The sequence below is a fragment of the Choristoneura fumiferana genome, chromosome 25 (genome assembly GCF_025370935.1).
Source record: "Choristoneura fumiferana chromosome 25, NRCan_CFum_1, whole genome shotgun sequence".
Classification (NCBI taxonomy): Eukaryota; Metazoa; Arthropoda; class Insecta; order Lepidoptera; family Tortricidae; genus Choristoneura; species Choristoneura fumiferana.
In genome coordinates, this window is record NC_133496.1 from 7,882,806 (window position 1) to 7,907,433 (window position 24,628).

General features: G+C 37.3%; 1 protein-coding gene across 1 annotated transcript; it reads right to left on the reverse strand.

The window, feature by feature from the left end:
- Nucleotides 1-5,119: 5,119 nt before the first annotated feature.
- Nucleotides 5,120-20,696, reverse strand: LOC141442330 (transient receptor potential cation channel subfamily A member 1-like). The gene is made up of 10 exons (XM_074107291.1): nucleotides 20,442-20,696; nucleotides 17,503-17,602; nucleotides 16,369-16,503; nucleotides 11,625-11,716; nucleotides 10,541-10,628; nucleotides 8,964-9,189; nucleotides 8,210-8,443; nucleotides 6,706-7,758; nucleotides 6,362-6,619; nucleotides 5,120-6,023 (listed from the first exon to the last, which is right to left on the reverse strand). The coding sequence occupies exons 1-10, from the start codon at nucleotides 20,449-20,451 to the stop codon at nucleotides 5,139-5,141; spliced, it is 3,081 nt and encodes a 1,026-aa protein (XP_073963392.1). The 5' UTR covers nucleotides 20,452-20,696; the 3' UTR covers nucleotides 5,120-5,138.
- Nucleotides 20,697-24,628: the final 3,932 nt, after the last annotated feature.

The following is a 24,628-nucleotide window of genomic DNA, read 5'->3' on the forward strand; positions in this document are numbered from 1 at the left end:
TTGGATGGGTGCTGCTTGCTTGCAAGCAGCAGGGTGTTTCATTTCAGCCCCCTTTTGCCTGCTGATTCATCTTCATCTCCACTTCCACTCCGCTCGCTGCCTCGGAGTAGATCGCCGGCGCGACTGGACGCTCCGAGGCTACCTTAACACCCTGCCCTGTTTCCCTACCTACGAGTATCCTTCAAGTCTCAGGCCAGTGTTTTTCTTTTTTTCTACAAGAACAGTACTGACTGCAAAACATAATGTACTTATGTACTTTTCCATTCTATTTTTTTTTATACCACACGCCTGTTATTGCTCCGACCATCTTGATCCACCTTAAAAAGCAATGTCTCATGCTACTAATTAATTAACCCACGACGCAAAAAAGAGATGCTATAAATTTGACGCCTGATCCTGACGCCTATCTGTGTGTTTTAGGCATCGTAGCTCTCAAATGAATGAACCGATTTCAATGCGGTATTTTTCACGTAAATGCCAGTGCTCTTGCGGTGGTTATTAGCTATGGTTCATCAAAATCAGTTCAGCCGTTTCAGAGATATAGAACTATGACATGACAATGTCGGAGGTTTTTACGCTTTAACCTCGTCGGCCCAATATGCAAATAGAATGTTCACAATAAGTTCAAGGGAACTAGGAATCCATGACAATGTAACAAAGTAAAATAATTTTGTTCTTCTATTGTTACACACCATGGCAGTTTTGACGCAGTTTGACTTTATTCTCGAAACAATTAGATTCTAATTGCTTTGTCAATTTTTTTCAAAATATTTATAATGGTGGGCTTCAGGAGGATGATAAATTCTAAAGCTTGTGACTTGTTTTTGTTCCTCTTTCAAACTAAAATTGCTGTAGAATGATGAATGATGGGTCTTAGAAATTAAATAAAGGCTTTTTATCCCGATATTCATATAGGAAAGAGAAAAATTCTCAAGAGGCGACCACAAACCGGAAGACAAAGCATTGACAGGCCTCCCACTGAATGGACTGACGACAACGCAAATGTTGCGGACAATCGATGAATACCTACAACTGACGACCAGCAAAAAGATGCTGAACCCCTTTTTTAACAAAAAAACTTCTCAAATCTTCTTTATTTCATGAAGTCGGTTGGCTATAAAGGTTACATTTCTATGTAAGTATATGCCTCAACCCGACCCACTCACGAGGAATCCTTAGGTTAGGCAGTAATTTATTAATACCCTTTGACAAGCTGAGATACAACACTATAAAAGCGGGCATGAAATTTTAAGCCCCGTCTGAAAATTCAAAACATTCCATTTCGTTTGCTTTAATATTCCCAACCCGGGGGAAGCCTGCAGTTTAATATGCGCTTATTTAGGCACCAGTTGGGCTATGGAAATTATACAAATACCCACTACTTTGTCAGCAATTGTTAATTTTGAAACGGACCGGTAGCTAGCTACATATTAGTAATCTGTGCGGACCGGCGATTAAATGTTAAGCTTTTGTGCACTGCTTTCAACATTCAGGATATCTATTCTGCAGTGTCAATATTATTCAATATAACGTATACTACAGCTGTTGGCCTACCTTACATAAAATCCATTTAGTGACTACCTGACAGCACACGTAGTGAACAGAAAAAAAAAATACACTACAATACAAATATTCTTCGTTGCACACCAAATCAGTACAAAAATGTATATAGATACATAAATCAGAATCAAGGCTCCGCTATCCGCCTAGATCAAATTCATACTACTCATATTTATGCATTTTAATTAATTACTACTTACGCTTAAAATGTTAGGAGCAAAATAAAATTATCGAATTTTGTACAAGCTTTATTCAGAAATGTTATATTTTTTTTGAGCATTGTTTCTCTTGAATCCTTATACGCCTTTTGGTGCTCGTCTTAGTCCTTCGTCGGTAGGAAATCTGTAAGTGCCTTTCAAAAGTACGGAGCAATTAGACAGATAATGATATTGCACTATTTAGACGACAGTCTAAAGTAATAAAATTATTGTGAATCAGAATCCATGTATGTATCATGCATTTCTATTCCACTGCTTTAACTTTTAGGCGCTGTATTATGAGTCTAACAGATTCCATGTACTGCACTTTTACGGATTTGACAATGCTACTATTTGTTGGTTTAGTAGTTATTTTGAAAGTCGTCGCCAGTTGGTCAGTATTTCTCAAAATGACGGTAGGTCTCTTTCGTCGGATCTTAGTCCTGTTACGCGAGGGGTCCCCCAGGGTTCCATTTTGGGCCCTCTCTTATTTATTTTGTATAGTGCGGACATAATCAAATCTATAAAATATTGTAAATTTCATTTGTATGCTGACGACCTTCAATTATACTTTTCTTTCAACCCAAATGATACCACCATGGGTGTTGACAAGATCAATGAAGATCTGTTAAGAATCAGTAATTGGTCTTCCACCAACTGTTTAGCTCTAAATCCTGCTAAATCTAAATATTTAATACTTGGGACTAGCCAACAAATTGAAAAAATAAATAATTATAACCTAAAATAACTTTGGACGGTGTTGAAGTAGAGAGAGTGGAAGAAGCTCGTAGCTTGGGTTATTAATTGATCACAAACTTCGTTTTGAAATGCACGTAACAGAGACAGTTCGCAGCTGTTTTTATCGGTTGAAAATTCTCTAAAATTTTCGGGACTTTCTCAATGTCAACACTAGAATAAATTTATGCGAATCGCTCATACTATCCAAACTCACTTATTGTCTTACGGTGTACTGGCCCTGTCTCTTAGAACGATCACGCAGGCAACTCCAAAGAGTGCAAAATGCTTGTGCCAGATTTTGTTTGGCTATCCACGCGTACCCACGTAACGCCATATTTGAACAACGCTGGTATTTTGAAGCTATCTGCTAGATACGAACTTTTATTGTCATGTTTGCTATTTGATACTATTAAATGGCAAACGCCCAGCTATTTATATAAAAAAACTCGTTTGGTCCTCCTCCAGGCGTTTAATTCGTGATTCGCGTAAGGCGGTGATATGCGTGCCCAGACACAAGACTGTCGCTTTCAGGGGGTGTTTCAGATACCAATCCACTAAGTGCTGGAATAATATCCCCCCACCACTCCGAAACATTGAGTCAAATCAATTTCGTATAAGCTCAGATTGCACTTATTGTCTCTCCAGAGACTCTTATCTTGAACTTTTCTGAACCCCCTTCACCTCACACCTCACACTTTTTTTCTGACATTTTAAATAATAATAAAATACTTAAATAAATTTTGCTACTTACGATCCACACTGAATGATAAAACTCATTTGATGACGAGATTGGGCTGAGTTTATCACGTTGGTCGGCGTCCTTACCGGTATGGGTACTGGCAGAATACCAGCGCTGCGGCTTACCGCAGCACAATGCTGAGCCAGCGCCCTGTCTTCAGTGCATCACATGGCTTCTCATTTATGTGTCTCTGATCTGTTTAATTGTTATTTAATTTATGTTTTTATTTAATTGTAAGTTTTATTACTCTTTAGCTACTAAGCCATGTCTTTGTTTTGAAGAATAAAGATTATATCTATCTATCTATCCATGTAACACTTGTATTGTATTTCTTTTGAAATATCATCATCACCATATCAGCCTTGGCACGTCCACTGTTTGTTGGGCCAGGGATATGCCTCCCCAGTAAACCTCCATTGCTTCGGTCGGAAGCAGCCTGCATACACGGTGAACTTAACTAACTTCGCTGCTTTAACCAGCTCATCCATCCGTCTCGTTAGTAGTATGTCCAATTTCAGGGATCCCTTTGTTTCCCATACATTTTTTGTTCCGAATTTTGATGGTCAGAAATTGATATCCATATAATTTATAAACATAAACATCACAAGTCATAATTTTTGTTTATTATAATGCTTATTAGCTCTAATATTAATGGCTTATAATATTAAATTCTATAATCACAAAAGTCATACATTTTTAACTAAGTATAACGTTCAAAGATCTAACGTTAATTATTCAGAAATAGTTTAAGTCATATATTTCACCGTACTAATGGTTGTTACTCATATCGTTTTAACGCCTAAAGTGTCTAGGTCTACGCAACCAAATCCATAACATTGATAGGCATATAGATAATTACTGAAAAATTTCCAGGCATACGTTTGAAAGTGCTAATGCATTTAACTACAACTTTAGATAATATGACTAATAGAAATTATGTTGAAAATAATTTGATTTGTGCGAGCGAGCGAAGCAAGCGAGCAATACGGTTCGGAGCAGAAGCGACTCGGATAGGTTAGGTTCAGAAGGCTTCAATGTTAGGTATTTTTTAATAGCAGCCCGGATAATATTGCTTCACAAATGATTTTTGGTCTACGATGTTCCTATAAAAATGGCATATTATGAACTTTGATTATTATACATACAACTAAAGTTAGGTATACTTCGGTAGTAAAAAAATATTATGTATTTCATTTTTCTGATAAATTTTTATTTAAATTTAACATTATGACGTTAAATGTTATGACAAACTTATCAGGAGACTATCAATCATTATGACCTGCGAAAAAAGACCTTACAACAATTATTATAAACTAGTTTATTGCCTTTAATATTATGGAATGGCATACTATATGGACATCGAATGTTTTGACTAACCAATTTTATGGCTTACAATAATTCTGACCTGCGAAAATCGGAACTCCACTTTATACTGTTTAATGTTATGACTTAAGACAATATGACTTGCAAAAACTATGATGAATAACGTTATGGATTGTTAAAATCGGAGTTTAAGTTTTATGGGAAACAATAGAGACCCCAAATTTAAGTATTGATACCTAATTTTGTTTGAATACTCTTGAGAGACATCAAATACATCGTAACTGTATTAAAAGTGAACACAGTTTTTATTTTTGCATAAAATATTGAATGATATCTAATCTTAATACAACATAGGGATAAAAACGTTAAAGTTCATAACGTAATTACAATAATATTGCATAATATAGTTGACATGAATGACAAACTTTTTTTATGGTAAGTTTATCTGGACATGATAATTGTACTTAGGTCATTTTTTTACGATGTCAAATGTAGATATGTAAATTAAATAGGTACCCATATACAAAATAAAACACATATTGTATTTTTAATAACATGAATATATTAATCAATAAAAATATTTAATTATGACTCTTCTTTCTTAATTTTAGCACGAAGTTCTTCGAATCACCAATCGGATCTGTCTGAGTATTTTTATCTGAGACGCTTTGTTGATTTCTACCTGCATCTTTTACTTGGTCTTTAACATCATTTAAAGCCACTGTTAATGCATCTAATCTATCCATTATATCACCAAACTTAGTTCTAATTTCCAACCCTTTCCCAACTTTAGAGTTCTCAATCAGATCACTAAGGGAATACCTATCATCAGTGACTATGGTTTTAAAAAGCAAATTCATTTGATCCCTGTACATTTTCTTACTAACTTCTCGTTCATTTTGTTGATATTTAGTCTTTACTTTTAGTAGAATAGAATCTAGTATATGTGGTGGTAGCGGTTGTTCTTTAGCAAAATAGTAAGGTTCATCGGTATCAGCTTGCACCTCGTAGAAAACCTCCCAGTGTTTTATCACGCAAGGCCTGATATGAATGTTCTTAATAAACCTTCTACAGTGAAATTTTTTGTGAACCAGGCTCCTAAAGATCCCTCCAAAAACAAAAAGGTCAAGGGAACTTAGAAATTTTACTTGTTTCTTGAGTCTTCGGACGTCTCCAGCCATTTTTAAATCAGCCACATCACTCACAGCTACGCCGATCATGAAATTCATAAATACCATTGATACCAATATTAAAAATAATACAAATAACACGTGAACTATCAATTTGGAATAAGTCAGTTCTTTGTGATCAGCGCCGAATAGTTCTTTGTAGTCATACTCTGATGTCATCATTACTATGGTTTTAATGAAAGACTCCCATGCGCCATCGAAAGGTGGATAAGCGTGATACTGCACCATAAAACTTAATGAAAATGCAATCAACAGAAAGATGCAGGTAAGTAGTATCTGAAATAAAAAAAGGCTACAATAATTTTTGTGCATTTTAAACATTTTACTGTCCGCGAAGAAGTTTAGTATATACCTACATTGTTTATAAATAAACTTTTCATAAGTTTGAATTTTTTTTCTTTTATCAGTCTTACGGAAGTAAACGCAACAAGCTAAATGCATGCGTGAGTGGTGTAATTTGACAGTAACTTGACAATAATTTTATAAAATTATTTAATTCCTGTTTGAAGTAGAAAAAAAAAGAAGCCCAGCAATTTAAAAACAAATTTGCCTCCCAATACTAGTTGTGATATTTCTGCTAATCTTAGAGAGAGAAAAGATAAATTATTGTCTACCTTAAAAATGTTACTGGCAACTTTGCTAAACATCAGCAGATAATAGCCCCAATATGGAAATCTTGACAGAAGATAAGTCATGTGGGCCCAAGACAGTAGTAAGGCGCCGGTCGCTACATGTCTCAGCCATTCGTCCTCTAACCAAGCTTCTTGATCAGCACACAGTAGAATGAGAGCAAGGATAAGAGAGCCCAATTTGACCCAGTTCTCAACACCAAGAAAATAATGATGCCGCTTTACGTATATAAATAAAAATTCCTGAAAGTATAAAAAAATATTATAACAACGAAATTCCTCATTAAATGTAAAAGTTCTCATCTCCATGTATAAATAACCAGTATTACCTGAATAGTTACTAAAAGTAAAGGAGCATACAGCATGTCGCTACTAATAAATGATTCTTTATTTTTGTCGCTGAAGCAAACTATTAAAACAAAGTTTAGCGTCAATGCAAATATTGCGTAAATTGCTACAATAACGTAAAAGAATGGCACCAAAGTTTTCCATTTTAGGTAAATAAGACTTTCTATAAGAGGATGCATTAATATCTTCTTCTGACCACATCTGACTAGTTCCTCCAATACTTTAATTTGACTTGTACCATGATCTTTTATTAAAACTCCATAGTCTATACTGATCTCACACCCAGTTTCTCCTGACTCTGGTAACTTGGATACAATAAATTCATCAAACACTTCTTCAAAAAATTGTGTTGAATTAGGAAGCTTGGTAGATATTGTTTCTATAACGGTCTTCCGTTTTTTATCAGTTTCCAAAGGATTTGACAAGACAGCACCCTTGCGTAAAATAGTTAAAGCCACTTCACGGTGGCACCGATCGGCAGCCAAATGTAAAGCAGTTCGATTTTTATCATCAACATCGTCAATAGCTCTTGGTTCTAGATCAAGTATAAGTCCAACAACTTCTGAGCAGTTTTTAGAAGCAGCTATTTGTAACGGCGTCCAATCTGTTATAAACTCTCCCTTAGTTTTAACTGATAAACTAGCATTTCTTTGATACAGTAGCCTAATACAATCCTGGTGATTATTCATTGCTGCGATGTGTATAGGAGCATAGCCGCGTTTGTCATATGACTGAATCATGACATTAGTTGCCTCATCATCATAGTTAAGTATGTATTCTACAACTTCCTTGTGCCCAAATTGAATTGCCGCGTGCAATGCATTATTATTTTCAGTGGAAACCCTGTAAATGTTGGCTCCCTTTCTTATTAAAGCTTTAACACAGCTGAGGTGTCCACCTCGAAGTGCTATGTATAACGGAGTCTGGTCAATTTTATTGAAGATATCGACGGACTCTATTGAGGCGCCTAGTAATACTTCAAGTATTTCTTGATCGGTGCGACTCGCTGCTAAATGTAAAGGCGTTTCATGTATCTGCAAATATGATATTCTCATAAGTATTTTATTTAACTATGACATAATATGCAAAACAGGTGTTTTGATTACTATATTGTTAAAATTAAAAAGTAGTTTAATTTAAATTACCTGCCTCTTCTTTAAATTTAATTAAGCAGTAATTTTATTATGTCATGCCTTAGGTACTTAGTAGAAAGACGTTAATAAGTATAATAATTTCTTTAATCTATCAGGAAACCTTGGTCATCTAATTGCTCTATTGTGGTATGATTACAAGTACAATGTCAGAGACCGTGAGACAAACAATTTATCTTATCTACTTTAGTAGGTATTATAACATATGTACTTAGTTAAGTCAACGAATAATTATGAAGTTTTCGAAAACTCCAGGGAATAAAGAATTCTTGTACGGAAGCGATGCATGCGTAAGCTATTTAGTTCACAAAATATCAACGTATATACTTCTTACCTGTTCTAAGCGGTAAACGAGATTCAAATCATCTTCTAGAGTAATATTCTTGTAACGGTGAAATGGTAAGTTAGAGGTAGCAGTTACATCAGCACCAGCGTCTAGAACAGCGCATACGCCTGGTAACCAGTCTGCTACGACGGAAGCCTGGAGGAGTGTGAAGCCGGCCTGGTCTCTTGTGTTGGCTCGTTCTGCCAAAGATACCAGGTCTTCGCATCTATGGCTTAATAATACCTATAAATTGATTTTATTATAGACCTATGGTGAGAGCGGTGATGGTTGATTCTAAAAACGTTGCGCATTAAAAACCTAAAATAATTATGTGAAATAGTTTTCGAGTTATGAGGGGGTCAAAAATGGTTAGGGGAAAATTATACACAGTGCTGCTCGCCAGTTCTGTTAGCTTGAACGTGGCTTGACACGCTACCGCATGTCTAGGTAAATAAATTCCTAGAGCACAGATAACTTATGGCACCGCAGGTGTTTGGCAGGTTCACTAATGTTTTACAAGTAACATTTGGCAACCTGATTAATTTCACAGCTTTTAATTTCGCAACTGTTTAATATTTCTGAAACAGTAAATATTTCAGGGTTTTCCTTTCTACGGACTACGGACCTTCTACATGACTGCTCTGAAATAAATCCTGAAATAATTTACAGTTTTAGAGTTTGCGAAATGATAAATCAGGTTGCCAAACGTTAGTTGCGAAATGAACGGATACTGTGTTTGGCGTTCTCAATTGACAGTACAAACCTTAAAAGCTTCATCCAGCTTGTACTTCACACAGAGATGTAATGGTGTCAAACCAGCACTGTTTAGGCAGGCCACAGAAGCGCCGGCGTCTAAGAGGAGCCTGATGGATGACAGACATCTGATCTCCACGGCTGTATGGAGAGGAGTATCTACGTTGTCAATGATTCCTTTCATGGTGTTGAATGTACCGTCAGCCTCAAGGAGCATCCTGATGACATCTGATAAACTGAAAAAGAAGAGTTTGAGTACTGTCAGCTAACCAGCAATTGAGAGAGAGAGAGAGAGAGAGAGAAAGAGAGAGCAAATACGTGTGATCTGTGAATTTTAGTTTAATAAGAGCAAAACTTTGCTTTGAGGGGTTCATATTCCAATAGAATAAGTTTTTGTTAAAAAAAACATTTTTAATATAAGATTTTTATGCTGACTATACTTTTTGTTGACTGTACTTGTATTGTTACCCAAAATACATTGGCGTATGCAAATTTCAAGTCGATGCCATTAACCGTTGAAGAGTTCCGTCCTGTGGAGACCACCAGACTACCAGGTTCATCCCAGCCTATATACGTCCCACTGCTGGGCACAGGCCTCCTCTCAGAACAAGAGGGCTTGGGCCGTAGTTCCCACGCGGGCCCAGTGCGGATTGGAAACTTCACACGCACCATTGAATTGCTTTGCAGGTTTGTGCAGGTTTCCTCACGATGTTTTCCTTCACCGCAAAGCTCGTGGTAAATTTCAAATGTAATTCCGCACATGAATTTCGAAAAACTCAGAGGTGCGAGCCGGGGTTTGAACCCACGACCCTCTGCTTGAGAGGTCATAGGTCAAACCACTCGGCCACCAAGCCTCGGGTCGGGAGTGCGGTGGGTTTATTTACGTGGCTCACGACCCACCCAGCGCCCGACGTCGGTGTGATGTTATTCATAAATAGCCACGTAAATAGGCTCGCCGTACTCCCGAACCGACCCGATCTCGACCTGCATTCCGCTACAAAACAACCTAAGCTCAAATTACCCTATTACACAGTCAGTACAAACTAATGTCAAAAACACATAGTGTCACATAAGTAAACAAAAATTCTAAATAGCCTAATGTCAAAATGCCAGTCTCAAAAACCCTCAAACCTTAAAACCAATCGAACTTATCTCAATTACGTACTACTAGCTTTTGCCCGCGGCTTCGAACGCGTGGAATTCGATTATCGCGCGCCGTTCCCTCGGGAACTGTTCATTTTCAGTTGTGTTATAATATCTACCTTCATACCAAATTTCGAGATTCTGAGTTCGCGGGAAGTACCCTGTAGGTTTTGATTCCCTTGCGAGTTTCGAAAATTTTCGGAAATTTGCAGCATAAACGGCTGTATCTTTTGATTACGTTGGCTTAGAAGTTTGATTTTTTCACAGCTCCAAGGGACGGTAGACCTCAGTAGTTGATATAAATTTCAGCTTGATACCTCCACGCGTTCCCGAGAAAAAGGATCTTGACAGACAGACAGACAGACAGACAGATGGACAAAAAGTGATTCTATAAGGGTTCCGTTTTTCCTTTTGAGGTACGGAACCTTAAAATAATGAACTCACTCAACGATTTTCTTGCGCCGGTAGTGTGCGTAGCCGGCAACGTCAAGGGCTGTCCTTCCTCGGTCATCGCAGATGTTCGGGTCATGGCCTGCAATTACAAAACAATTTACTATGCACTTGTCAGGTGCGGTTAACTGACGATCCAGAATATCATGACAATAATTTACGTTCTGATAATTCATACCCGTATGTTTGTTTGTTTATACTCTTTATTGTACACCAACAACATGGGCACGACCCAGTTAAAGCTACAGGTTCGCGGTGAATGCAGGTCGCTCCCAACCAAAGCAACTGCAGGTCTCTGCGAGGAAGCCTATATCAACCAGGTGGCGTCCTACGGCTGATATGACAATGATGATGTAGTTTGTAGACAGTATACAAATCACCCTTTCAGTGACTATAAATGGAAACATTCTTCTTCTATAGCAGACGCTTAATATCTTTCACTATCCTTTTTTCGCGTGGAACATAAAATGAAGGGAGGTCCTGCGTATGCCATCATAGTGAGGTTTATGGGGCTCTCTCCCATAGCACTTCTTCTACTACTCGGACGGGAGGCAACATACCCTACGCAATTTATTGCTGCAAACCGCTTTAGCCACCAACAGTAAAGCTACCGGTCCTACACAGCGGGCAGGAGGGTCTGCGCGCTTATGACCCTTCTTTTTGGCGCACTTCCAAAGCTTCGCAAAGGGCTGGGGTCACCGAGGAGCGTCATGTTTGAATGTCCGCGATCCATAGCCCTCCCATAACGGCATAGTAGATAAACACCAATGTTTTTAGTGGGTATGCTCCCTAAAGTGAGAGAGTCCCACATATTTTTCTACGGAACGTATGCGTGAAGCATGTTCATCATCATCATCATCAGCCGGAAGACGTCCATTGCTGGACAAAGCCCTCCCCCTTAGAACGCCACAATGAACGACAACTCGCCACTTGCATCCACCGGTTGCCCGCAACTCTCACGATGTCGTCAGTCCACCTAGTGGGAGGCCTGCCAACGCTTCATCTTCCAGTTCGTGGAGCATATTCACATCGCTAAAAAGGACGGGTTCTCTCTGTGTTAACTTGGTAGGTACTTTACCTGCATTTAGTAGAACCCGAATGCGGAAGCCGAGGTTCATTGCGCTTGCGTGGTGGAGCTCCGTCCATCCTGCTTGGTACCGTGGCAGGTGACTACAAAAAAAATAATTAAGCACGTGAAAACTCAATTTTTCATTATATTTTATTTTTTTATTTCTTGCCTGTCACCAGACAAAAACGGTGAAATAGCTAAATATGTTCTTATGAAGTTATTTACAAAAGTTTGTTCTTTTTCATGGTCAAACTGTAGTTTCTAATTATAAGTCTAATTTACTCTCAATGTTAATAATTTTTTATTCACAGTTTAATAGATTTAATAAAACCTTGTTTTTGTAACTGTCATTTTTGTTAACTGTACCTACCTACTTGCATTGTCATCGAACCACTGAAAGTGTAATTTATTGAATCAGGCGTTACTCTGCTGAGGTCCATAATCAATGAACTAAAAGATTTTTTTTGCTCACATGCGACTTTTATTATAAGTAGCTACGTTTATGCAAGATATGTGTGCTCTGTTCATGCAGTTCCTCCACCTCCACACTGTAAGAACACACACATATCACACAAACCCATCTATCACCACCACCACACTACACTACACACAGAGCAACACAACCGTACACCATGCTACCAGATGTATATAACTTAATTAAATAACTGAAAACATCAGACACCCCCAAAATATTTTTCATTTTAAGTTACTTGATTGCATTTATTTTTAACCCCCGACGAAAAAGAGGGGTGTTATAAGTTTGACCGCTATGTGTGTGTGTCTGTGTGTCTGTCTGTGGCACCGTAGCTCTTAAACGGGTGGACCGATTTGAATGCGGTTTTTTTTATTTGAAAGCTGGTTTTCTAGCGATAGATCTTAGACATGATTTATCAAAATCGGTTCAGCCGTTTCAAGATCATCAGATCTTTTGTTCGCTGCGGTAGGAATCTTAGACGCATAATGGATATTTACTTTACTTTCAAACATATTTGGGACCTAAAATTTGAAACACCCATGTATGCTATATAGCTATGCAAGATTATGGTATTCTCGGCCTGATGCTGCAGCCAGGATATCCAGAACACTAGTAGGTATACTCTTAATAAAACTATAGCAGATATATCGTGTTTGGGTTCGTTTTGATCAGTATTTGATTCTACAAACAATGCAATGGTGGCAACAGGATGAGCTGATGCTGCAGCCAGGATATCCAGCACAATAGTACACTCTATAAAAAATAATAGCACATATGTCGTGTTTGGATTCGTTTTGATCAATAATTGATTCTACATACAATGCAGTGGTGGCAACACGACGAGCTGATGCTGCAGCCAGGATATTCAGCACACCAGTATACTCTTGAAAAAATAATAGCAGATATGTCGTGTTTAATTCCTTTTGATCAGTAATTGATTCTACAAACAATGCAATGGTGGCAACAAGATGAGCTGATGCTGCAGCCAGGATATCCAACACACTAGTACAGTTTAAAAAAATATATATATCAAAGTTTAAAAAACATGAAATAAAAACTTAAATTTAAAATTTAATAAACCCCCGACTTAAAAAACGCCAGCAAAAATAAAAATAAAAACGCCCGAAAAAAACGCTGCTTAATAAAAAATACAACATATTTAGTTTCCTGTTAACCTTAGCGGTCCCCCGACACCGACAACGCTTAGATAAAAAAAATATTACTAGATACTTTATACTAAATTAACTTAGGCTAATTTTGCGGGAAATCAGCATAGTCCCCGCGGGATAGAGATAAACGAATTCTTCGCAGATGAAGTCGCGGGCAACAGCTAGGTAGCGCATAATTATTTTTTACTTTTTAATTGTTTTTTCAAGCAGCGTTTTTTTCGGGCGTTTTTATTTTTATTTTTGCTGGCGTTTTTTAAGTCGGGGGTTTATTAAATTTTATTGAATACCTTCATTGTTTTATAAGATATTCGTGTGTTTTGCTAAGTCAATAGGTAATTCTACTTCATTTCTAACTCTACACTTATAATAATTTGTGCGCTTTGACGTTTTTAGAAGAAAATCTTACATTGACAGAACAACGGCCAGTATTAAATTATCGAAATAATATGCAACCTGGCTAAAATATTTAATTGGCGCCTGTTGCAGTCGTAACTTTTAGACCGGACACAATAAAAAAGGTATTTAAGAAAACAAACACAACATAATTTAAAACATAGTTTAATCGATTCTACGATTCTGAGCAAACTACTTTCTGGTTTTCAGTTATTTAATGAACACCTTATATATATCTTGCATAAGCTTAGCTATGATAAGGTCGAGGGTGAGCAAAGAAATTCCTTTAGTTCATTTTTACGTTATGTTGGTCCACACCTGCCCAGGGTCCTGGCAATGTTGCTCAACTTGTGTGTCTCGCACGGATATCTACCTCAGGAGCTGATGAAGACCATTGTTGTACCCATACTTAAAAACAGGACCGGAGATGCAACTGACAAGAATAATTACCGTCCCATTTCATTTTTTTTTTATTCGACTGGTTGGCAAACGAGCAAGTGGGTCTCCTGATGGTAAGAGATCACCACTGCCCATAGACACTCGCAACACCAGGGGGATTGCAGATGCGTTGCCAACCTAGAGGCCTAAGATGGGATACCTCAAGTGCCAGTAATTTCACCGGCTGTCTTACTCTCCACGCCGAAACACAACAGTGCAAGCACTGCCGCTTCACGGCATTGGCTACCATAGTGGCGAAGGTGTTGGACGGGTTGCTTGATCGCCAGTTAGCTAAATACATAAATCTAGAGTAAGCACCATTCGGGTTTAGGCCGGGACTGTCTACTGAAACTGCTATCTTGCGACTCAAGCACACTGTCCAGTACTACACGTCCCGAAAAACGCCAATTTATTCTTGCTCTTTGGAATTGTCGAAGGCCTTCGATCTTGTATGATCTCAGGAATTGGTGCGAATTATTGAGTACTGGTACGGTAATCAAAGCAATGCTGTCAGATGGGCTGGTGCATTCTCGAGTGAGTACAGGTTGGAATGTGGAGTAAGGCAGGGTGTATTGACGTCTCCTCGACTTTTCAACCTGTACATGAACGGACTTATTGGTGAGCTTAGCAGAGCAGGTGTGGGCTGCTCAATTGATGGCAAGTGTGTTAACAATGTCAGTTATGCCAACGATATGGCTCCGCTAACCTCATCAATCAGGGCCCTCGATGAGTTAATAGGAATTTGTGAGGGATATGCGGATTCCCATGGTCTCAGGTACAACGCTAAGAAAAGCGAGTTGCTCGTTTTTAAGACAGGTAGCAAGAAACCCAGTGCCGTTCTTCCTGTTAAGTTGTGTGGGTCTGTCTTGAGAATAGTCTCCGAATTTAAGTACCTGGGGCACTGGGTCACCGAGGACCTATCTGATGGCCTAGATGTGGAGAGGGCACGTAGGGCGTTGGCAATATGGAGCAAAACATGTTGGCTCGTAGGTTCGTACGTTGCACAAAAGATGTCAAGAAAACTCTTTTTAAGGCATATTGTCAAACTTTTTATACGTGCAGCCTGTGGACCAAGTGTACTCAGAGAGCTCTCAACGCCCTGTGTGTCCAGTATAACAATGGGTTGAGCATGCTGCTGAGGCTGTCCCGTTACTGCAGCGCGTCGGGCATGTGCACAGAGGCGCGAATAGACAGCTTCCAGGCCATATTGCGCAAACGAGTTGCCTCCCTGACGCAGCGCGTACGGGATAGCCCGAACAGCCTCCTCAATACCATTCTGGGCAGGGTGGACTGTCCTATTGTACGACGCTGGAATTTTCTCCATAAAGGTTTCAGACCGGTGTTATTTACTAATAATTAATAATCAATGGTTAATGATGTTATTGTGATTGTGACATATAATATTTAATAATGAATAATTTAATTTAATCTAATCGAATAATCGGAACTGTATTTAATGTATTTAATGTTGTAGAATTATTTATAAATCTACTAACATAGTTGTAAGATTTAATATTACTAACCATCCATGGACAAAAGTGTGTCAAAATGAACTTGCAACAGTAGACCCTACAAATTTGAATTAACGAACAACGAATAAAATGTTTTAATGTAAGAAGGTTCAATTGTGATCTAGAAATCAAACCAATGTCTAAGAACGTACAGGTATTGGAGGCTGGGCTAACAAACATAGCAACTAAGCATTGCAACATCAGAACTGCATTCTCAAACAGGTCCGAAGAAAGTTCTTCGGGGAATACCGGTCGCGTTCGGAATGCAAATTGAAGATGTTGATGACCCGGGAAAAACCTTGTTGTCATATACACTGTTCGTTTTGTGGGTCATGGATTAGTCATTAACACATTTAAATTAGTAATGAATACGCAACCTCAAATTTCGTTAGGTGAAATACACTCTGGGTTGTTTACGTATCCAAGAAAGGGATAATTTTGTATTTGTATTCATTTTAATATAAATGTTCATTAATTTTAATAAAAATAATTCCTTTAAGTTATCATGCGTCATGAAAAATTAAATAAAATCAGATTTATTTTAAAATATTCGACAACAATGGAATATGACTGTTTTTTATACGCCCAGCCACCAAAATGAGCTAATACTCGTAAATAGTAATGTGACTTCGCGAAATAATTCTAACGCGACAAGAATTGAAGTTGCTAGTTACCAGATTCTAGATCACTGGACTTGTTTTTCTTTTTAATTTTTAAGGCAGTCACGTTGCTCGATTTTTTAAATTACTTAATTTACTTTTACTTACCTGCGTCTCACAATGTCAGCAAACTGGGATTCCGTGGGGCTAGTCGGTTCGCTGTCTGCCCCGTGTGCGTGCGCATAGGACGGGTTCGAGTAAAGAGAACTATGCTTCGAAGTCACAAGCAAAGGTTCCCGCTCCCTGGTACAAATAAGGCTTATTAAGTCGTATCAACGTTTCGATATTTGAAAAAAAAACATTATTTTATTCATACCCGGGACATTATTCTAGAGTTTGTTGAGAACATCCTCATTTCCGTGATCACATATTTCTATAATAATAATAAATTCATTTATTTCGGGCAACTTGGCCCATCAATAGCCCTATATACCTTACAGACTAACATACATATTTATAATCAATAATATTTAAAACTAACTATTTTTTATGCATGAGCTGTAGAATTTGATGTCACCTTCGATAATTTTAGACGTCCCGTACTTTTTTTATTAAGTCTAGTACTCGATAACCTGAAAACTGTATGAGAATCTTCTACCATGCTCGAATAATGACCCACTCAACGTCGTAGTCATATAATTACAAAAAAAATATTAAAAAAGAAAGAATTGTCACACACACACACACACACACACACACACTCAACTAATAGTCTGTAACGAAATAATTTACTCAGAAATAGGCTATTACGTAGATGGTGGTTCAATAAGGATTATATTTCATTGATTCATCTATAAAAAACTATATAACACAAAAACATGACTGTGCTCACTGCAACAGGAGAGGTGAAAAAGTAGCATTTTCGATTAAGGAAAGAGAAATACATGACATGTGATAGCATTTCTATTCCTATTATTAGTTCTGGAGTGAGATAATAAAAATAAATAAATATCAATACAAATAAATAAATACCAATTGACCTAGTCCCAAAGTAAGCTTAGCAAAGCTTGTGTTATGGGTACTAAGCAACGGATAAATATAGATACAGATACATACTTGAATACATATTAAACACCCAAGACCCGAGAACAAACATTCGTATTTTTCATACAAATATCTGCCCCGACACGGGAATCGAACCCGGGACCTCAAACTTCGTAGTCAGGTTCTCTAACCACTAGGCCGGGTCGTCGTACATACAAAGTATAGTGAATGTTTTTTTTCTTTTAAAGGCAAACGCACCTTTCCGGGTCTACGGACTCTGGGAAGTAGTCAGAGTTCCTCGCTGGCAGAGGAATCAACGGGATACTCTGCGTCACCTCCAGTAGTCCCTGCTCTACGTCTGAAAGGATCGAAGCGAAGCTTGATATGACATTTTAATTGGTAATCTAGCAACGAAAAAATTTCTGACCTTTTTTATTTATTTATTTCCACATTACATCTACACATTACAGTGTGTATGTATGTATGTAAACACTTTATTGTACAAAAGAAAAGAAACAAAACACAATTGACAAACTTTGAGATACTTGTACAGTTATCCAATGCCATAGAGTAGCAAATTACACAAAATTAAAATAATGATAATAATTTTATTACGTAGGTACCTACATTAAAGTAACTTTTGTGAATTCATTATGCACTTTCATTATCGTTAATTTAACTATAAATTGACAAAACTTAAGAGGACGTCATATTTTTAGAGTTCCATAGCGAAATATTAAAAAAGTTCAAAATCACGTTCTGCGTGCGGATCACAGAATATACAATACAATGCAATAAAACGATTATTATCACAGACAACAAAAAGGTAGGTACACCGAAAACATTACAGAGTATCTCACATCTAGGCAAATGTCTCAATTACTTTTTACATACATATTATACATACTTACTCAAAGTTCTTTTTTATCAAATACGCCAGGAAGTGGCTATCAGTTCTCGCACTTGTCGCCCATTAGGTTCTTTACTAACTGGATACTTGAGAAAGACGTATAGAGTGACAAGCGAGCAAGCGATGCATTTAACGAAGTGCGCTCTTTTGATTAAATCTAATTGGTTTATTGTGGTGATGAGCCAACTACGACGAATGTCAAACGAAAGATTAAAACAATCAAAGAAATTGTATAAAAAGCCATTGCCGTTTTGTAAGTGATAGTATAATGTTTTCTAATAGCAACTATGTGAAACCACTATGCTCAAAAAACGAAAAAAAAAAATCTGCCACCATTTCGGACACTACCAATTCTTCGACAAAATGCCAACTTATGACCCATTAAAATTTAAATTTGCTAATCACTGGACATATTTGCTAGGAAATATTATATATTATAGAGTTTTGATTATTTTTAGTTAGCTGTAGAAATAATAATACAGTTAAATAGTTGACATTTGTCATTTTTGTTAATAATGTATAAATTATAAAAAATATGACGATAAAAATTAAACAGTGTTGTGTAGTCAAAAAAAAAATATTTTACCGCCACATGTCAATCAAGCCAAGCGATTACAATTTTCGACTGAATAGCCGGATTCCCTGGTTAGCCTGATAGCGTAAGGGCCTGTCTCACCAATCATTGGTAAATTCTATGTGACAAATAAATGTGATGTCGTCTCTATTTATTCGGGCAAAACAAACAGAGACGGCTTGCTGGATATCTGTCACTTTATAGTCGATGGGATTTCTCCGACTTTTCGGTAGGTAGGCCCATCTTTAGTCCACTGCCATTTAATTAAGACGTCTAGTCTAGGCGAGGATCGCGGTGTTAATTGCTGCATCACGCTGACATTCCAAGGATTCGGCGTTTTGCGGGTTCACCTTACGGCATCGTAATAATATATTATAAAACTAGCTTTTGCCCGCGGCTCCGCCCGCGTTTTATTCGTAATCGCGCGCTGTTCCCTCGGGAACTGTGCATTTTTCCGGGATAAAAAGTAGCCTATGTCACTCACGGGCCCATAAACTATCTCTAAGCCAAAAATCTCGTCGATCCGTCGCTCCGTTACGGCGTGAAATACGGACAAACATACACACAAACACACACACTTTCGCATTTATTATATGTATATAAGTATAAGTATTTGGATGTGAAAGTTCGTGAATATGTATGTGTATGTTTGTTACTCCTTTAACTTAAAACAGCTAAACTGATTTATTTGAACTTTGATGTACTTATAGGTAGCTCGCCGTCTGGAATATCATATTTACAAGCTAAGCTACTTTATATGTCGATATTCGAACTGGATTAGGATAAAATTTCAAAATGTCATTCACTGGCTTTAGAGTCATGAAATTTGGCATTTTTGTTTAAAGTGCAAAGTCAATAAAGATCACAATGAAACTTTGACATACATACATTTGAGTCTCGGGGAAGGACATACGTAGGATAGTTTTTATCCCGGAAAATTGTATAGTTCCCGCGGGATAGCGATAAACGAATTCTACGCGGTCGGAGTCTCCGGTATCAGGCAGGTATTATATCAACACAAAGATATTTAATTTTAATGCTCTCCTGTAAATAACAATAAAGATGTTTATTATTATTATAAATTTTGCTTGTAGCCAGATACTCGGCATTAGCCATTGTCAGGGGCCATATCGGCTCGCATGCTTATTGGAAGTCCGAATGTAATGTTTGTCAGAACGATCGTTTGTCATAACTCTTTCTTCTCTGAATCCAATAATTGTTCAGAATTGTTATAAAACAAACCTAACCAAACCTATAGTTTCCCATAGGATGACCATTTAAAAATTTCAGAAAACTGTAAGGTTTCAGTGGAAAAAATTATGATAAACGATGGTTCGGACAAAAATTACGGTATGACTAGCGAAGAGTATGCGAACTTTGGCGCTCCTACATTTTGTCGGTTACGCGGCGTTGCAGTACAGTCAACGTCATAAATAACATCACTTTTCTACCTTGTCGCTTTCAGTCGGTACACAATTTTGTAAGGCTTTTTAAACATGACGTTAAAATGACAAGGTACAAAAGTGATCACTTTTTTATGACGTTGACTGTACCATCGACATGTAAATTAACTTAAAGAAACGCAGTTTGTTTAATAGGCCATTCACTTCACTTCACCGCTTAGTATTAAATTATTAACTCAAAAGTTTAAAAATAAATCAATATGGTTATTAAGTGACAATTACAAACTCAGTAAAACAATGATTCACGTACCTTTAGGCATTTTGAATTATTCACTTTGAGGTAAACAACACATTTAATACATTAGCGCACATATTCAGTAAAACACTTTTGTAAAACTAAATTTTTCAACTTAAAAACAAAAAAAAAATACTACGGCTATTAAATTTATTGCACATTGCGCATTGATAAGACAAATTTGAACTTTATTACGAAGGCGATAACAGCATGCGCGAGCGCTCCTGTGTGACACAAACACGTTTACTACATTGAAGTGACAAAATGCTACTAAAGTACTAACAAAACAATCAGTGCATGTATGTACGAAGTGCAAAATTGAACTTCGTATCTTGCCGTCCCGCTGACGCTTAAGTTATTTAATACTAGAGTGAGAGGGACGGTACGATAAGAACTTTGATTTTCGAATTTCGTGGTGTAGCCCCCCGGGTCTGAGAAGACTTAATAATGGTTCGAGTTGGAATGTAAACAAGTTCCTTAAAAACCGGCAGAGCAATAATCCCAAGGTTGAATCATCCATAATGGGTGCCATAATTTATGGGTTAGACACAGACTTATTATATGGTCCACGTAAATACCATGGTTTATACGCCTATGATCTTGTGGTTCCAAGACTAGATGGCGCTGTATGCTGAGTAAGCATTAATCATCATTGGAGGTTCGGTTAATGTACGACTTGTAGTAGTCGACCCGAAATTAATGATGTAACACTTCATAATAGGAAATATTCAAGCCTTTTTTTAATTTAAATATGACTTTGTTGTTTAACAAACTGAGTTGTGGAAGATTGTTTTAATATCTTTAAAAACCGGCCAAGAGCGTGTCGGACACGCCCAAGTTCATATTCCGTTCTTTAAGTTTGACCATAAAAGCGTATTCAAAAATATTTGATACTTAGACTGCTTTGAGGATTTTTTGTAGCATCTACGAATAATAATTGTATTATTCGTAGCAATACATGTTATTTTGAATCGAAGTTCATGTTCGACTTTATGTTATTATGATGTTGATTATAATGTAAATCTGTAGCTATTGTATAAAAATACATATGACATAACATATGGCGAGACAGTGATATCCATTCCCATTAATTACATATTGTAACTCTGACGTTTTGAGAAATAAAACTCTCCTCCCCTCTGAGAAGTCTAAAATGAGTATTAAGTATAAATTAAAATGGAGCATTGTTTTGAGTTGATTAGCTGTTGATCTGCGTGACGTAATATTAATAATTTATTAAACCAGGCGTTACTTTGTGGAGATCCATATCAATTAACTGAAACAATTAATTTGCTCACCCACTTGAACCCCTACTCGCTCGCGTATTAATATAACGTCAATGATCCTTGAAATTGAAACTAGAATGATGCATCAGACTGGCGTCTGCGCAAATTAATTAATAAGAAAGAGAGAAACGAATAAAAACTCTCGAGAGACGTCCTTCACGTTTGTAATGTTAGCAGATATCTGTTCGTTGATAATAAATCAAAATAAACGAGTTTGGGAATATTACGGGAATAAATTTATAGTATTTTACGCAACTGTTCAAAACGCGTGAAAGACGCCACGAGCGTTTTAAGACCAAGTTATGCAACGTTTTATACAATGCTTTTACTACGACTACTTTTGAATCATCATCATCATCATCAGGCTAGACTTTATAATAACTTATCTACGTCACACTGCTAAACACAATCAACACGGTATGAAATATGAATTAAGTAAGCGAATTACGTTTCCCGCCAATGCGTTTTTTTTTTTATTCACGCTATTTAATACTTTTATAACAAATAAAACAATTAAGGACTAAACATAGGTACCCAGTCAAATATAAGTTCGACCAATGTACGATTGAAATCGTAAAAATTAATTTTGCCATTTTTTTTTAGATCCAATGTGGTCTCACATAAATGGTGACGCCTGTCTCAAAACACAAGTAGGTACTCAAGAATATTAAGATATATTTTTTTTTTAAATAGCTTAAAATGGTGCTTTTTTATATTCGACTGGATGGCAAACGAGCAAGTGGGTCTCCTGATGGTAAGAGATTTACCACCGCCCATCGACACCTGCAACACCAGGGGGATTTCAGATGCGTTGCCAACCTAGAGGCCTAAGATGGGATACCTCAAGTGCCAGTAACTTCACCGGCTGTCTTACTCACCACGCCGAAACACAACAGTGCAAGCACTGCTGCTTCACGGCAGGATTAGCGAGCAAGATGGTGGTAGCAATCCGGGCGGACCTTGCACAAGGTCCTACCACCTGCAAATGCTATGCTGCTATGATCAAAATATTGAACAAGGGTGTTTATTTTCGAAAAAAAAAAAAAAAAGTCTAAACCTCGGAAACCACGCAACTTTTACTAAACCTATTATAGCTTAATTATAACGTCCTAAGTGCACTCTATCCGTAGTTTAAGGATTATCCGCTCATTACCTTACACCCTGTATATGTTGAAATAATTTCAGCAATAAAAACTGACGACTCTCGTCTAAGTCTTGAGTACCTACAACGTTTCCTGTTAAAAAAAAGTCCAGAATATTTATTTAAATATTTACCTAAAACCAAGTCTATTAAGTTTTGATTTAATACCTGCACTATTATATTTAAGGAAGTGGCCTTCCGCCGATGTGATTTGATTGTAAAAAACATATAAAATGCCCAACATGTATCATAACAGTTATTATCATAACTGGTTTGTTAGACTCATGAGTTCTTTCCCGCACGCAATAATACCTAAATAATGTTTATCTTTGACAAGTGTATGACTATAACGATCAATCGATATGTTTGTTACGGGATGTATTTTGTTTTAAACAAATATAAACATAAATTATTATTAATGTTGTTACCCGCAACTTCACTAAAATAACCGGGACCACGACCAAATTTAATGTTTGGGTTGTCCTCTATTGAACCATAGGCACTAAACTATAGCACTAAAAGATGCAGGTTGACTTTTTGTCACTTTTTATTACGTTTTTCGCGTTAACAAAGTCTAGATTGAATTTAGCTGAATATAATAAACGAGAGCGGACTTGTACAGGAAGCCATGTTGTAAGGAAGAGAGCGAGAGCGATATACGCCGTGTAAAAGAGACAGACGATCTCTATAACTGCGTTCCAAATTAATCTAATAGAATTTAGTACTTAATACTAAACAGGAATGACACGCTTCTTAGCAAGAAATCACACTTTAAGGAAGGAAAATATGAATGAAAACTTCTATAGTCAAATAATAATTAATAATTCTGTTATATACATTTGATTGTACTCAGTAGAACGTATGATTCACCACCTATGCACAAAATCTTCTTTACTTGTAAAACAATAGATACGAGTATGTATGCGACTCATTACCAAACATGGCACAGCCTAATTGAAAAGAGCTAGAAATTTTAAATATAGTAGACATGCATTGAGTTAGAGGTGTATCAATCAGGAATTCTACAAAATTTCCTTGGTATAGGGAATTAGATAAAAGTTGCTTTTGTCACGCGGCCGCATTTTTCGGGATAAAAACTATCCTATGTCCTTCCCCGGGACTCAGTCGTACACCGAATTTAATCTGAATAGGTTCAGCGGTTTAGACGTGATGAGGTAACATAGAAACAAACCGACTTACAAACTTTCGCATTTAAAGTTTGTACCTACCTGGAAGGTGACAAACGGATCCCTAAAATGTCGCTACATTGTCCGTTTCTGCATCTGCCGTAGGGCTGTATCGCGTATATTTTGACATAGGTACCCAAAAAAGAAAACCCGGAGCGCGAGTCAAACTCGTTCTTGTCCGATTTCTTATTCTTCGAGGAGCGAAGCAATGGGAGAAGATAACTTTTACAATAACAAAGAAATTATATGACCGGATTGTCAAGATTATGATGTACACCGGATTACCACAAAACTAAGACTAAGAATTTTAGGTTTATCTAAAGGTAGCATTCCGTTGTTGGCAATCGCGGTCGGCGGTCGCGACACACGACTGCGAAGGTCGCCCATCCAGAGAAGAGGTCTCTGCCCAGCACTTGGACGATTATTAGTAATTTAATATGCATTACGTACCGCTTATTAATGCACGGGTAGTACATTATGCATTAAGTACTATATTAACCGCACCCCGTCTGTCCAGCTAAGGCAGCCGTTCATGCTGCTTAGTTATTTAGTCCTAACTAGATTTTCAGAGCCATTAGTTTAGCCTCT